Below are 16,283 nucleotides of genomic sequence, written 5' to 3'. Positions count from 1 at the left end.
GAAGTTGTCATGGAGGTGGCAGTAGTGGGGTGAGGGGTGGTCAGAGGTTGCCATGGAGGTGGCAGTAGTGTGTGTGTGGGGGATGTCAGAAGTTGTCATGGAGGTGGCAGTGGTGGTTGGGGGGCAGGGGTGTCAGAAGTTGTCATGTAAATGGAGGTGGCAGTGGTGGGTGTCAGAGGTTGCCATGGAGGTGGCAGTGGAGGCTGTCAGAAGTTGTCATAGAGGTGGCAGAGTGGCACCACCCTCTTCCACCCTACCATCCTATGCCTCCCCCCTCTTCAGCTAATGAAACGCCCCGTACATCCGGGCTCTGCTCTCCCTGTTCCCATCCCCCCTCTCCGTGCCCTCCTGCTATCCCTTGCTGCCCAAGTGAGTAGGAGGAGCCCCGAGAGTGCCAGGGGGAGGAGTCCGGCCACATTACAAGCAGGGTGGGAGGCGTGCAGAGCTGCCACTGACGTCACCCGCTCAAGCCCCGAGTGGAGCATGCGCAGAGCGAGCGGTATGGCGGCGCCCGGTGTGCAAAGCCTCAGCCGGTGATCACCGCCTCTTTCCCCGGTAGGTGCAGTCATGTGATCCCCTGCCCGCCACGCCCCCTCGCCTCTCTGCCTAGAGACCGTGTGTGACGTCACGCCCCGCCCCCCTGACACCTCTACACCCTGCAGGGGGCGTGACCGGCCAGTGTGCCCTGATAGGACGACACCCCTACACTGTGCCCGTCCAACACTGCCCCCCGTACACCCCTCTCCTCCAATACCATCCCCCCCACCAGTGTCATCCTATTCACCCCCCTTGTGCCAGCCTGGACCTGATCAGCCCTGTCCTCAGCTCCTCCCACACCGACGTCACTGACACATAACCAGAGACTGCTAGAGACCACTAATGTGCACAGGGCTCAGGGACAAGGATGTGCAGACTGTGATCTGTCTGCTTCCAGGTCACCAGAGACCACCATTGAGAGCTATAGACAGGACTCAGGGATGGGGATGTACAACGGGAGACTGTTAGATCCCGCTATGGTAGACGGGACTCAGGGATGGGGATGTACAACGGGAGACTGTTAGATCCCGCTATGGTGGACAGGACTCAGGGATGGGGATGTACAACCGGAGACTGTTAGATCCCGCTATGCTGGACGGGACTCAGGGATGAGGATGTAAAACGGGAGACCGTTAGATCCCGCTATGGTGGACAGGACTCGGGGATGGGGATGTACAACAGGAGACTGTTAGATCCCCCTATGGTGGACGGGACTCAGGGATGGGGATGTACAACAGGAGACTGTTAGAGCCCACTATGGTGGACAGGACTCAGAGATGAGGATGTACAACAGGAGACTGTTAGATCCCTCTATGGTGGACGGGACTCAGAGATGGGGATGTACAACGGGAGACCGTTAGATCCCGCTATGGTGGACGGGGCTCAGGGATGAGGATGTAAAACGGGAGACCGTTAGATCCCGTTATGGTGGACGGGATTCGGGGATGGGGATGTACAACGGGAGACCGTTAGATCCCTCTATGGTGGATGGGACTCGGGGATGGGGATGTACAACGGGAGACCGTTAGATCCCTCTATGGTGGACGGGACTCGGGGACGGGGATGTACAACGGGAGACCGTTAGATTCCCCTATGGTGGACGGGACATGGGGATGTACAACGGGAGACCGTTAGATGCCGCTATGGTGGACGGGACATGGGGATGTACAACGGGAGACCGTTAGATGCCGCTATGGTGGACGGGACTCGGGGACGGGGATGTACAACGGGAGACCGTTAGATTCCCCTATGGTGGACGGGACTCGGGGATGGGGATGTACAACGGGAGACCGTTAGATTCCGCTATGGTGGACAGGAGTCGGGGACGGGGATGTACAACGGGAGACCGTTAGATCCCTCTATGGTGGACGGGACTCGGGGACGGGGATGTACAACGGGAGACCGTTAGATCCTGCTATGGTGGACGGGACTCGGGGACGGGGATGTATAACGGGAAACCATTAGATCCCTCTATGGTGGACGGGACTCGGGGACGGGGATGTACAACGGGAGACCGTTAGATCCCGCTATGGTGGACGGGACTCGGGGACGGGGATGTACAACGGGAGACTGTTAGATCCCACTATTATGAGCAGGACTCAGGGATGGGGATGTACAGGGTGTGACTTGTCTAGTTCCAGATTACCAGAGACTGCTTGAGACCTCCTTTGTGAACTATAGACAGGGTTCAAGGAGGTGGACATACAACAGGGGACTGTTAGATCCCACTGTTGTGGATGGGGCTCGGGGATGGAAATGTGCAATGTGTGATCTGTTTACGTCCATGTTACCAGAGACCGTTAGAGACCACTATTCTGAACTGTAGACAGGATCCAGGGACATGGATGTGCATGCTGTTTTTTTGTCTACTTCCACGTTACCAGAAACGGTTAGAGACAGGCAGGATTCAAGGAGGGGTGTGGACTCAGGATGTACAGGATGTGATTTGTACATTTGTGGTGTAGCTTGTTCAGGATTACCAGAGACTGTTCGATCCTTCTCCTGTGAAAAGGACATGTGGATGTAGAAGGAGTGAATTGTCAAGTTCCAGATTATCAGAGACTACCATTGTGAACCAGGGAGGATAAAAATCGATGATTTAAAAATTTTTTTTAAAAAATCGGATTTTTTTAAATCGAAATTGGATTTTTATCAAATTATTTTATCCACTTGCCCCCCCCCCAGAGGTTTCCCCCCCCCTCCCCTTCCTGACCAGGCCATTTTTTGCGTTGCGGCGCTGCGTTACCTTAACCGATAATTGCGCGGTCATGCAACGCTGCACCCAAATGAATTTTACGTCCTTTTTTTTTCCCCCACGTAGTGAGCTTTCTTTCTGTGGTATTTGATCGTGGGGAAAAAAGGACGTAAATTTCATTTGAGTGCAGTGTTGCATGACCGCGCAATTGTCGGTTAAGGTAACGCAGCGCCGTATCGCAACAAAATGGCCTGGTCAGGAAGGGGGGGGGGGAATCCTGTGGGGGGCAAGTGGATAATTGGTTTATGTGACAGTTATAGACTCTACAAATGGCGGTATATATACTGGAATTTTTAAATTTTTCAATACTAGTAGTGGCGGCGATCAGCGACTTACAGCAGGACTGCGGCGGGCATTCTGACACTGGGGGGGGGGGTGACTTGGTGTCACTGACATCCCCAGTGACACCAATGCAGTGATCAGTGCTAATAAAAAGCACTGACACTGTACTAGCAGGAAGGGGTTAACATGAGGGGGTGATCAAAGGGTTAACTGTGTGCTGTGTGTGTGTTTCACTGTTAGCATGCTGCTTTGTATGGCTCTGCTGTGCTATGCAGAGCCATACAAAGCAGTGTGAAGGAGCTGACAGGGGAGAGATCTGTGTTGTTTAGATACAGACCCCCCCCCCCCCAAAAGTGATGCTCAGTGATCGCTGGGTACCGGTGGGGAATCGCCAGCCGGGACCCGGTGATCTACAGCCGAGGCTGCCAGTGGCAGTGCGGGTAGCACGTATGTGTGTAGATATATATCTATATCTCCATTCTTTTCATTGGGAAGGTGCGTTTTTGATGCCCTTTTTAAAATACATTTTCTATTCATTTCTATGATAAGGTGCGTTTTTGGTACAGTTTTCGTAAGTTTTGATGCATTTTCCGTTCATTTAACCACCTCCCACCCTCCATGTAAGGTAATAACGGACGGACAGGCGATGGTCCTCTCATTCTGGGAGGATGTCATATGACGTCCTCCCACTCTAGTTGGTGGTGCGCTGTGTCTGGGACTGTCTGGGACACAGTGGATCAACGATCGCAGTAAAGAGCCGATGACGTCGACTGTATCATGTGATCAGCTGTGTCCAATCACTGTGTCCAATAGAAAATGCCGGTTATCAGCAGTGCTCGCCGGTAAGTGGCATTCCTCTGAGGGGACAGCTACACTGATCATCAGTGTTGCCCCATCAGTGCCACCTGTCAGTGCCCACCAATGCCACATACCAGTGCCCATCAGTGCACACCAATACCACATACCAGTGCCCATCAGTACCACATACCAGTGCCCATCAGTGCGCACTAATGCCACATACCAATGCCACATATCAGTGCACACCAATGCCACATACCAATGCCACATATCAGTGCACACCAATGCCACATACCAGTGCCCATCAGTGCACACCAATACCACATACCAGTGCCACATATCAGTGCACATCAATGCCACATACCAGTGCCCATCAGTGCACACCAATGCCACATACCAGTGCCCATCAGTACCACATACCAGTGCCCATCAGTGCGCACCAATGCCACATACCAATGCCACATATCAGTGCACACCAATGCCACATACCAATGCCACATATCAGTGCACACCAATGCCACATACCAGTGCACATCAGTGCTACATACCAGTGCCCATCAGTGCACACCAATGCCACATACCAGTGCCCATCAGTACCACATACCAGTGCCCATCAGTGTGCACCAATGCCACATACCAGTGCCCATCAGTGCACACCAATACCACATACCAATGCCACATATCAGTGCACACCAATGCCACATACCAGTGCCCATCAGTGCACACCAATGCCACATACCAGTGCCCATCACTGCACACCAATGCCACATACCAGTGCCCATCAGTGCAAACCAATGCCACATATCAGTGCACATCAGTGCTACATACCAGTGCACACCAATGCCACATACCAGTGCCCATCAGTGTACACCAATACCACATACCAATGCCACATATCAGTGCACACCAATGCCACATACCAGTTCCCATCAGTGCACACCAATGCCACATACCAGTGCCCATCAGTGCACACCAATGCCACATACCAGTGCCCATCAGTGCACACCAATGCCACATACCAGTGCCCATCAGTGCACATCAATGCTACATACCAGTGCCCATCAGTGCACACCAATGCCACATACCAGTGCCCATCAGTGCACACCAATGCCACATACCAGTGCCCATCAGTGCACATCAATGCTACATACCAGTGCCCATCAGTGCACATCAATTCCACATACCAGTGCCCATCAGTGCACACCAATGCCACATATCAATGCACATCAATGACAGCTATCAGTGCCCATCAGAGCTGCCTTTCAGTGCTACCTATCAGTGCCATATATCAGTGCTGCCTTTCAGTGCCTCCTCATCAGTGATGCCTGTCAGTGCCCATCAGTGCCTCCTCATCAGTGCTGCCTATCAGTGCCTCCTCATCAGTGCTGCTCGTCAGTGCTCGTCACTGCAGCCTCATTAGCGCACATCAGTGAAGGAGAAAAATTACTAATTTGCAACATTTTATTAACAGAAACTAAGAACAAACTTTTTTTCCCCAAATGTTGTCTTTTTTAGTTTGTTTAGCAAAAACTAACACCCCCCCCCCCCCCCCAGAGGTGATTAAATACCACCAAAAGAAAGCTGTCTGTCTCAAAAAAGGATAAAAACTTAGTTTGGGTACAGTGTTGCATGACCGCGCAATTGTCATTCAAAGTGTGACAGCGCTGAAAGCTGATAATTGGCAGCTTTAAGGACTGGTCCCCCGCTCCCCATTAAGGATTGGCACCTTTGGGGAGTTTGGGGGGGGTACCTGAAATTGACAGGTACCCACTTCCGCTGCGATCGCGTAGGGTCTGAAGTGGAAGTTGTTGTGGTGTTGATGCATCTTTGACATGTAAAACATGGTGACTCAAAAAAATCAGGTCACTCAAAAAAAATGCACCAAAACACTACCACTGTGCATTTGTATGTGTTTTTTAATGTGTTTTTGACACATTTACTATTCACTTCAATGGGAAGTGTTGTTTTTGTTGCGGTTTTGATGTGTTTATGATGCGTTTTTTCAATCCTTTCAATGAGAAGCTGCATTTTTGGTGCGGTTTTTATGCATTTTCCACTCGTTTCAGTGGGAAGCTGTGTTTTTGGTGCAGTTTTGAAGCATATGCTATTAATTTCAATTGGGAGCTGCATTTTGGTGTGTTTTTAATGCATTTTCTATTCATTTCAATTGGGAGGTGCGGTTTTGGTGCGTTTTTAATGCATTTCAATTGGGAGCTGTGTTTTTAGTGTGTTTTTAATGCGTTTTCTATTCATTTCAATTGGGAGCTGCGTTTTTGGTGCGTTTTTAATGCATTTCAATTGGGAGCTGTGTTTTTGGTGCTTTGTTAATGCGTTTTCTATTCATTTCGATTGGAAGATGCATTTTTGGTGTGTTTTTAGTGCGTTTTTCTATTCATTTAAATTGGAAGCTGCATTTTGGTGTTTTTTTAATGCATTTTCTATTCATTTCAATTGGGAGCTGTGTTTTTGGTGCTTTTTTATTGCGTTTTCTATTAATTTCAATTGGAAGATGCATTTTTGGTGTGTTTTTAGTGCGTTTTCTATTCATTTTAATTGAAAGCTGCATTTTTGGTGTGTTTTTAGTGCGTTTTCTATTCATTTCAATTGGAAGCTGCATTTTGGTGTGTTTTTGATGCGTTTTCTATTGATTTCAATTGGAAGCTGCATTTTGGTGAGTTTTTAATGCGTTTCATTTGGGAGCTGCATTTTAGTGTTTTTTTAGATGCGTTTTCTATTCATTTCAATTGAGAGCTGCGTTTTTGGTGCGTTTTTAATGCATTTCAATTGGGGGCTGTGTTTTTGGTGCTTTTTTAATGCGTTTTCTATTCATTTCAATTGGGAGCTGCATTTTTGGGAGCTTCGTCTTTGGCGCCAAGGATGCAGCATGCAGGACTTCTCTAAGCACGCCGCACCTGCAGCACAGTGGTGTGAAGAGTCGCATAGGATATAACGGGAATCGTTTTTATTGCGTGTTCCTTTGCGTCTTTAGCATGGACCCATACATTGTATTAAACACAAAACTAAAGCCGGCCATAGATGGTTCAAATCTCAGACAGTTCAGCAGGGACCGGCAGAGATTCAGTCCATGTGGGCAGCATTTTTGGGGAGGGGTGGGCCTGTAAACGCATGGACACATAGAGAGGCATTTACGCACGTTAATACTGAAGGACGGCTACAGTGTGGTTCTCGTTTTCTGGGAGGGGGTCTATAGACATCCTACCACAATGTTCCCCCTGGGGTGCGCATCCGGCACGCTCTGTGACCTCTGGGTCCTTTGGACGCAGCTGATCACAGATTGCAGTAAAGGGCCAATCACAGCGACCCTTTAATATGTGGTCAGCTGTGTCCAATCACAGTTGATCACATGTAAACAGACTTGCCTGTTAGCAGTCTTCCTCACACACTGTGACTGTGTGAGGAAGGGACAGACGATACCCAGCTCGGCTGTCAGCACTTTGTTTACACTGATAATTAGGACACTGATCATCCATGCCCATCAGAGCGTCCTCATCCGTGCCCATCAGAGTGTCCTCATTTGTGCCCATCAGAGTGTCCTCATTTGTGCCCATCAGAGTGTCCTCATTTGTGCCCATCAGAGTGTCCTCATCCGTGCCCATCAGTGGGTCCTGATCCGTGCCCATCAGAGTGTCCTGATCCGTGCCCATCAGAGTGTCCTGATCCGTGCCCATCAGAGTGTCCTGATCCGTGCCCATCAGAGTGTCCTGATCCGTGCCCATCAGAGTGTCCTGATCCGTGCCCATCAGAGTGTCCTGATCCGTGCCCATCAGAGTGTCCTGATCCGTGCCCATCAGAGTGTCCTGATCCGTGCCCATCAGTGGGTCCTCATCCGTGCCCATCAGTGGGTCCTCATCCGTGCCTATCAGTGGGTCCTCATCTGTGGGTCCTCATCCATGCCCATCAGTGGGTCCTGATCCGTGCCCATCAGAGTGTCCTGATCCGTGCCCATCAGAGTGTCCTGATCCGTGCCCATCAGAGTGTCCTGATCCGTGCCCATCAGTGTATCCTCATCCGTGCCCATCAGAGCGTCCTCATCCGTGCCCATGAGTGGGTCCTCATCCGTGCCCATCAGTGGGTCCTCATCCGTGCCCATCAGTGGGTCCTCATCCGTGCCCATCAGTGGGTCCTCATCCGTGCCTATCAGTGGGTCCTCATCTGTGGGTCCTCATCCATGCCCATCAGTGGGTCCTCATCCGTGCCCATCAGAGTGTCCTGATCCGTGCCCATCAGAGTGTCCTGATCCGTGCCCATCAGTGTATCCTCATCCGTGCCCATCAGAGCGTCCTCATCCGTGCCCATGAGTGGGTCCTCATCCGTGCCCATCAGTGGGTCCTCATCTGTGCCCATCAGTGGGTCCTCATCTGTGCCCATCAGTGGGTCCTCATCTGTGCCCATCAGTGGGTCCTCATCTGTGCCCATCAGTGGGTCCTCATCCGTGCCTATCAGTGGGTCCTCATCTGTGGGTCCTCATCCATGCCCATCAGAGTGTCCTGATCCGTGCCCATCAGAGTGTCCTGATCCGTGCCCATCAGAGTGTCCTGATCCGTGCCCATCAGAGTGTCCTGATCCGTGCCCATCAGAGTGTCCTGATCCGTGCCCATCAGTGTATCCTCATCCGTGCCCATCAGAGCGTCCTCATCCGTGCCCATGAGTGGGTCCTCATCCGTGCCCATCAGTGGGTCCTCATCCGTGCCCATCAGTGGGTCCTCATCCGTGCCTATCAGTGGGTCCTCATCTGTGGGTCCTGATCCGTGCCCATCAGAGTGTCCTGATCCGTGCCCATCAGAGTGTCCTGATCCGTGCCCATCAGAGCGGGCCCTCATCCGTGCCCATGAGTGGGTCCTCATCCGTGCCCATCAGTGGGTCCTCATCCGTGCCCATCAGTGGGTCCTCATCCGTGCCTATCAGTGGGTCCTCATCTGTGGGTCCTCATCCATGCCCATCAGTGGGTCCTCATCCGTGCCCATCAGAGCGTCCTCCTCCATGCCCATCAGAGCGTCCTCCTCCATGCCCATCAGAGCGTCCTCCTCCATGCCCATCAGAGCGTCCTCATCCATGCCCATCAGAGCATCCTCTTCCATACCCATCATAGCGTCCTCCATGCCCATTAGAGCGTCCTCATCCGTGCCCATCAGAGGGTCCTCATCCGTGCCCATCAGAGCGTCCTCATCCGTGCCCATGAGTGGGTTCTCATCCGTGCCCATGAGTGGGTCCTCATCCGTGCCCATGAGTGGGTCCTCATCCGTGCCCATGAGTGTGGTCTCATCCGTGCCCATCAGTGTGTCCTCATCCGTGCCAATCAGAGCGTCCTCATCCGTGCCCATGAGTGGGTTCTCATCCGTGCCCATGAGTGGGTTCTCATCCGTGCCCATGAGTGGGTTCTCATCCGTGCCCATGAGTGGGTTCTCATCCGTGCCCATGAGTGGGTTCTCATCCGTGCCCATGAGTGGGTCCTCATCCGTGCCCATGAGTGTGGTCTCATCCGTGCCCATCAGTGTGTCCTCATCCGTGCCCATGAGTGTGTCCTCATCCGTGCCAATCAGAGCATCCTCATCCGTGCCCATGAGTGGGTCCTCATCCGTGCCCATGAGTGGGTCCTCGTCCGTGCCCATGAGTGGGTCCTCATCCGTGCCCATGAGTGGGTCCTCATCCGTGCCCATGAGTGGGTCCTCATCCTTCCCATGAGTGGGTCCTCATCCGTGCCCATCAGTGCGGCCTCATGAGTGCCCATGAGTGTGGTCTCATCCGTGCCCATCAGAGCATCCTCATCCGTGCCCATGAGTGGGTCCTCATCCGTGCCCATGAGTGGGTCCTCATCCGTGCCCATGAGTGTGTCCTCATCCGTGCCCATGAGTGTGTCCTCATCCGTGCCCATCAGAGCGTCCTCCTCCATACCCATCAGAGCGTCCTCCTCCATGCCCATCAGAGCGTCCTCCTCCATGCCCATCAGAGCGTCCTCCTCCATGCCCATCAGAGCGTCCTCATCCATGCCCATCAGAGCGTCCTCATCCATGCTCATCATAGCGTCCTCCATGCCCATTAGAGCGTCCTCATCCGTGCCCATCAGAGGGTCCTCATCCGTGCCCATCAGAGGGTCCTCATCCGTGCCCATCAGAGGGTCCTCATCCGTGCCCATGAGTGGGTTCTCATCCGTGCCCATGAGTGGGTTCTCATCCGTGCCCATGAGTGGGTCCTCATCCGTGCCCATGAGTGTGGTCTCATCCGTGCCCATCAGTGTGTCCTCATCCGTGCCAATCAGAGCGTCCTCGTCCGTGCCCATGAGTGGGTTCTCATCTGTGCCCATCAGTGGGTTCTCATCCGTGCCCATGAGTGGGTTCTCATCCGTGCCCATGAGTGGGTTCTCATCCGTGCCCATGAGTGGGTTCTTATCCGTGCCCATGAGTGGGTCCTCATCCGTGCCCATGAGTGTGGTCTCATCCGTGCCCATCAGTGTGTCCTCATCCGTGCCCATGAGTGTGTCCTCATCTGTGCCAATCAGAGCATCCTCATCCGTGCCCATGACTGGGTCCTCATCCGTGCCCATGAGTGGGTCCTCATCCGTGCCCATGAGTGGGTCCTCATCCGTGCCCATGAGTGGGTCCTCATCCGTGCCCATGAGTGGGTCCTCATCCGTGCCCATGAGTGGGTCCTCATCCGTGCCCATGAGTGGGTCCTCATCCGTGCCCATCAGTGCGGCCTCATGAGTGCCCATGAGTGTGGTCTCATCCGTGCCCATCAGAGCATCCTCATCCGTGCCCATGAGTGGGTCCTCATCCGTGCCCATGAGTGGGTCCTCATCCGTGCCCATGAGTGGGTCCTCATCCGTGCCCATGAGTGGGTCCTCATCCGTGCCCATGAGTGGGTCCTCATCCGTGCCCATCAGTGTGTCCTCATCCGTGCCCATCAGTGTGTCCTCATCCGTGCCCATCAGTGTGTCCTCATCCGTGCCCATCAGTATGTCCTCATCCGTGCCCATCCGAGCGTCCTCATCCGTGCCCATGAGTGGGTACTCATCCGTGCCCATGAGTGGGTACTCATCCGTGCCCATGAGTGGGTCCTCATCCGTGCCCATGAGTGGGTCCTCATCCGTGCCCATGAGTGGGTCCTCATCCGTGCCCATGAGTGGGTCCTCATCCGTGCCCATCAGTGCGGCCTCATGAGTGCCCATGAGTGTGGTCTCATCCGTGCCCATCAGAGCATCCTCATCCGTGCCCATCAGTGGGTCCTCATCCGTGCCCATCAGTGGGTCCTCATCTGTGCCCATCAGTGGGTCCTCATCTGTGCCCATCAGTGGGTCCTCATCTGTGCCCATCAGTGGGTCCTCATCTGTGCCCATCAGTGGTGCCTCATCCGCGCCCACTGATGTCCTCATCTGTGCCCATCAGTGGGTCCTCATCCGTGCCCATGAGTGGGTTCTCATCCGTGCCGATCAGTGTTTTGTCCTCATCCGTGCCCATCAGAGCGTCCTCATCCGTGCCCATCAGAGCGTCCTCATCCGTGCCCATCAGAGCGTCCTCATCCGTGCCAATCAGAGCGTCCTCATCCGTGCCAATCAGAGCATCCTCATCCGTGCCCATGAGTGGGTCCTCATCCGTGCCCATGAGTGGGTCCTCATCCGTGCCCATGAGTGGGTCCTCATCCGTGCCCATGAGTGGGTCCTCATCCGTGCCCATGAGTGGGTCCTCATCCGTGCCCATGAGTGGGTCCTCATCCGTGCCCATGAGTGGGTCCTCATCCGTGCCCATCAGTGCGGCCTCATGAGTGCCCATGAGTGTGGTCTCATCCGTGCCCATCAGAGCGTCCTCATCCGTTCCCATGAGTGTGTCCTCATCCGTGCCCATCAGTGTATCCTCATCCGTGCCAGAGCGTCCTCATCCGTGCCCATGAGTGGGTCCTCATCCGTGCCCATGAGTGGGTCCTCATCCGTGCCCATGAGTGGGTCCTCATCCGTGCCCATGAGTGGGTCCTCATCCGTGCCCATGAGTGCGGCCTCATGAGTGCCCATGAGTGTGGTCTCATCCGTGCCCATCAGAGCGTCCTCATCCGTTCCCATGAGTGTGTCCTCATCCGTGCCCATCAGTGTATCCTCATCCGTGCCAGAGCGTCCTCATCCGTGCCCATGAGTGGGTCCTCATCCGTGCCCATGAGTGGGTCCTCATCCGTGCCCATGAGTGGGTCCTCATCCGTGCCCATGAGTGGGTCCTCATCCGTGCCCATGAGTGGGTCCTCATCCGTGCCCATGAGTGGGTCCTCATCCGTGCCCATCAGTGGTGCCTCATTCACGCCCATGAGTGGGTCTTCATCCGCGCCCATGAGTGGGTCTTCATCCGCGCCCATGAGTGGGTCTTCATCCGCGCCCATGAGTGGGTCTTCATCCGCGCCCATGAGTGGGTCTTCATCCACGCCCATGAGTGGTGCCTCATCCGTGCCCATGAGTGGTGCCTCATCCGTGCCCATGAGTGGTGCCTCATCCGTGCCCATGAGTGGTGCCTCATCCGTGCCCATCAGTGGGTCCTCATCCGTGCCCAGCAGTGAAGAAGAAAAAATACTTATTTTCAACAACTTTATAACAGAAATGAATAAAAAGGTGTTTTTTTTTGTTTGTTTTTTTTTTTTTCAAAATTTGTGGCCTTTTTTTTGTTTGTTTAGTAAAACATCAACCCCCCGGCGATTAAATACCACCAAAAGAAAGCTCTATATGTGTGCAAAAACATTATAAAAATGTCATATGCTTAGTGTTGCATGACTGCGCAATTGTCATTCAAAGTGTGACAGCGCTGAAAGCTGAAGTGTCCGGGGCAGGAAGGGGGTAAGCAAGTGGTTAGAGGCAGAAAAAAGTCAAATGCCTGGAAAAGTGAAGTTTTGGATGCCCTGTGTGCATGAGGCCTTAGATGCGGTGGCTGCATTTGTTTGTTTGTTTGTTTTTTTGTTTTTCTCCAAGGCTTTTTTTCTCTTTATTTTCACCTGGTGATCCGGCCAGTAACACACTTTTTATCTTAGGGTGTCTCCGCTCTGAAAGGAGAAGCAATGGAGACACCTTTGGACAGCAGAATTGTCAATCTGGGGGGGAGGGGGGTGTTAGAGGGACTAGCAGATTTATATACATTAACAAATGTAAACCAAACTCCAGTGAACACATTTAGGCAGTTAATTTTTTTTTTTTCCCTTTTAGGATAAAGGTTTTTACATGAATAAATTAAAGCTGATCATTGTAAGCACTCCTGCCAGTGGCAAGTGGATAGTCTCAACTCTTGAAGTGCTCTTTCAGATTTGTCAGTAAAAACAAGTGGCTGAGCCAGGGTTTTACCTCCACTCACCCAACACAACCAGACGGGGCTGTACATACGTTGCGGCAATGTCGCACTTCATGGCTGCAGCATTTATAATATGGGGCGCAGAGTTTGATAGGCAGACTCACCCATTCAGTTTAATTTGCATGCAATGCATGTGATTGCAGCACATTACTGCAGCATTATAGGGTTAAATCATGCAGTGAGGAGGCGTCCTCTCTCCCTGTCAAATACTCTGAAGAGCGATCCAAACATGGGTCTCACTTCAGAGAGCAAGACAAGGCACTATTCCTCCCACTGATACCAATGATGGGGCACTATTCCTCCCACTGATACCAATGATGGGGCACTATTCCTCCCACTGATACCAATGATGGGGCACTATTCCTCCCACTGATACCAATGATGGGGCACTATTCCTCCCACTGACACCAATGATGGGACACTATTCCTCCCACTGATACCAATGATGGGGCACTATTCCTCCCACTGATACCAATGATGGGGCACTATTCCTCCCACTGATACCAATGATGGAGCACTATTCCTCCCTCTGATACCAATGATGGGACACTATTCCTCCCACTGATACCAATGATGGGACACTATTCCTCCCACTGATACCAATGATGGGACACTATTCCTCCCACTGATACCAATGATGGGACACTATTCCTCCCACTGATACCAATGATGGGACACTATTCCTCCCACTGATACCAATGATGGGACACTATTCCTCCCACTGATACCAATGATGGGGCACTATTCCTCCCACTGATACCAATGATGGGACACTATTCCTCCCACTGATACCAATGATGGAGCACTATTCTTCCCACTGATACCAATGATGGGGCACTATTCCTCTCACTGATACCAATGATGGGGCACTATTCCTCCCACTGATACCAATGATGGGGCACTATTCCTCTCCCTGATACCAATGATGGGGCACTATTCCTTCCACTGATACCAATGATGGGGCACTATTCCTCTCACTGATACCAATGATGGGGCACTATTCCTCTCACTGATACCAATGATGGGGCACTATTCCTCTCACTGATACCAATGATGGGGCACTATTCCTCTCCCTGATACCAATGATGGGGCACTATTCCTCCCACTGATACCAATGATGGGGCACTATTCCTCTCACTGATACCAATGATGGGGCACTATTCCTCCCACTGATACCAATGATGGGGCACTATTCCTCCCACTGATACCAATGATGGGGCACTATTCCTCCCACTGACACCAATGATGGGACACTATTCCTCCCACTGATACCAATGACGGGACACTATTCCTCCCACTGACACCAATGATGGGGCACTATTCCTCCCACTGATACCAATGATGGGACACTATTCCTCCACTGATACCAATGATGGGGCACTATTCCTCCCACTGATACCAATGATGGGGCACTATTCCTCCCACTGATACCAATGATGGGGCACTATTCCTCCCACTGATACCAATGATGGGGCACTATTCCTCCCGCTGATACGAATGATGGGGCACTATTCCTCCCACTGACACCAACGATGGGGCACTATGCCTCCCACTGACACCAACGATGGGGCACTATGCCTCCCACTGACACCAACGATGGGGCACTATGCCTCCCACTGACACCAACGATGGGGCACTATGCCTCCCACTGACACCGACGATGGGGCACTATGCCTCCCACTGACACCGACGATGGGGCACTATGCCTCCCACTGACACCGACGATGGGGCACGATTCCCCCCACTGACACCGACGATGGGGTACGATTCCCCCCCACTGGCACCGTCGATGGGGCACGACCCCCCCCCCCACTGGCACCGTCGATGGGGCATGATTTCCCCCCCGCTAGCACCATCGATGGGGCACGATTTCCCCCCCGCTGGCACCGTCGATGGGGCACGATTCCCCTCACTGATACCCATTATGTAAAATGTTTTACTCCCATTTAGTAAACCGAGCCCATGGCATTTTCTACTCTCTCTGTCCATAGTCCAGCCCCCCTGAAGTATGAAGGGCAGTAAACTCCCTGGGAGATATAACTTGCTCTGTACACATGATGTGTCATTTCTCATTAACCTGGAGGACTTCTTCTTCAGCAGGGCACCGCGGAGTCGCTTTGTCTGCTCATCCACGAATGTGACCTCCCCCCCTCCCCATCTATGAAGAGAGGCGATTCCAACATGGACACACATGTCTACCAAGTAAGACTTCACCTTCCTCATTGTGATGTTTAATTCTTGTCCTCAACTAGAGGATTGCCGGGATAATGAATATCATTACTAAAACTGGAGAGCGCAAAATTAGGTGCAGCTCTGCTTACAGGGCCTTGAAAAAGTCCTCCTCCCCTCGATATTTTCCACATTTTGTCACATTTATAACCAAAACCGTAAATGTATTTTATTGGGATTGTATGTGATAGACCAACACAAAGTGGCACATAATTGTGCCCTGAACTCAGCTGCCAGACTCATCCACCTCACCACCCGCTCCACCTCTGCCACCCCCCTCTGCCTCTCCCTCCACTGGCTCCCGATTGCCCAACGCATCAAATTTAAACTCCTAACCCTGACCTACAAAGCCGTTCACAACACTGCCCCTGACTACCTCACCAACCTTATCACCAAGTACCACCCTACCCGTACCCTTCGCTCCTCACAGGACCTCCTTCTATCCTGCTCCCTGGTCTCCTCCTCCCATGCACGACTGCAGGACTTCTCCAGGTCCTCCCCCATCCTCTGGAACTCACTGCCCCAATCCATCAGACTGTCGCCTTCCCTATTCACATTCAGGCGCTCCCTCAAAACCCATCTCTTCAGGGAAGCCTACCCCACCCTCACCTAACGGCCATCCTCCCTCATTCCTCCCACCACTTCATCCCCCTCAGCCACTTCCTACTGTACCTTTTACCCCCTCCCTCCTAGATTGTAAGCTCGTAAGAGTAGGGCCCTCTTACCCCTCGTACATTGTTGTTGTTGTACTGTGCCATGTATTGTCCCCCCTATTGTACAGCGCTGAGCAAACCCTTTGGCGCTATATAAACTCGTAGTAATAATAATAATAATAATAATTGTGAAGTGGA

The 16,283-nt window shown here is 52.5% G+C and overlaps 1 protein-coding gene across 3 annotated transcripts in view; it reads left to right on the top strand.

Annotated features, from left to right (window-relative positions):
* Nucleotides 1–437: 437 nt before the first annotated feature.
* The window catches only part of LOC149432262 (uncharacterized), a 93,683-nt gene continuing 77,837 nt past the window's right edge, over nt 438–16,283 (top strand). The window contains exons 1-2 of one of the 3 annotated variants that reach the window (XM_089665310.1): nt 438–555; nt 15,301–15,405. In XM_089665310.1, coding sequence (XP_089521436.1) covers nt 15,364–15,405 — 42 coding nt within the window. In that variant the 5' untranslated portion in view covers nt 438–555; nt 15,301–15,363. The remainder of the gene's footprint in view (nt 556–15,300; nt 15,406–16,283) is intronic. The other 2 variants (XM_089665308.1, XM_089665309.1) reach the window with 2 other exon arrangements.

This window comes from Staurois parvus, unplaced genomic scaffold (assembly GCF_062004578.1).
Source record: "Staurois parvus isolate SC_StPar_1 unplaced genomic scaffold, SC_StPar_1.0 ptg002181l, whole genome shotgun sequence".
Classification (NCBI taxonomy): domain Eukaryota; kingdom Metazoa; phylum Chordata; class Amphibia; order Anura; family Ranidae; genus Staurois; species Staurois parvus.
The sequence above is the reverse complement of the archived record's forward strand: the minus strand, read 5'-3'. Positions and strand labels throughout refer to the sequence as shown.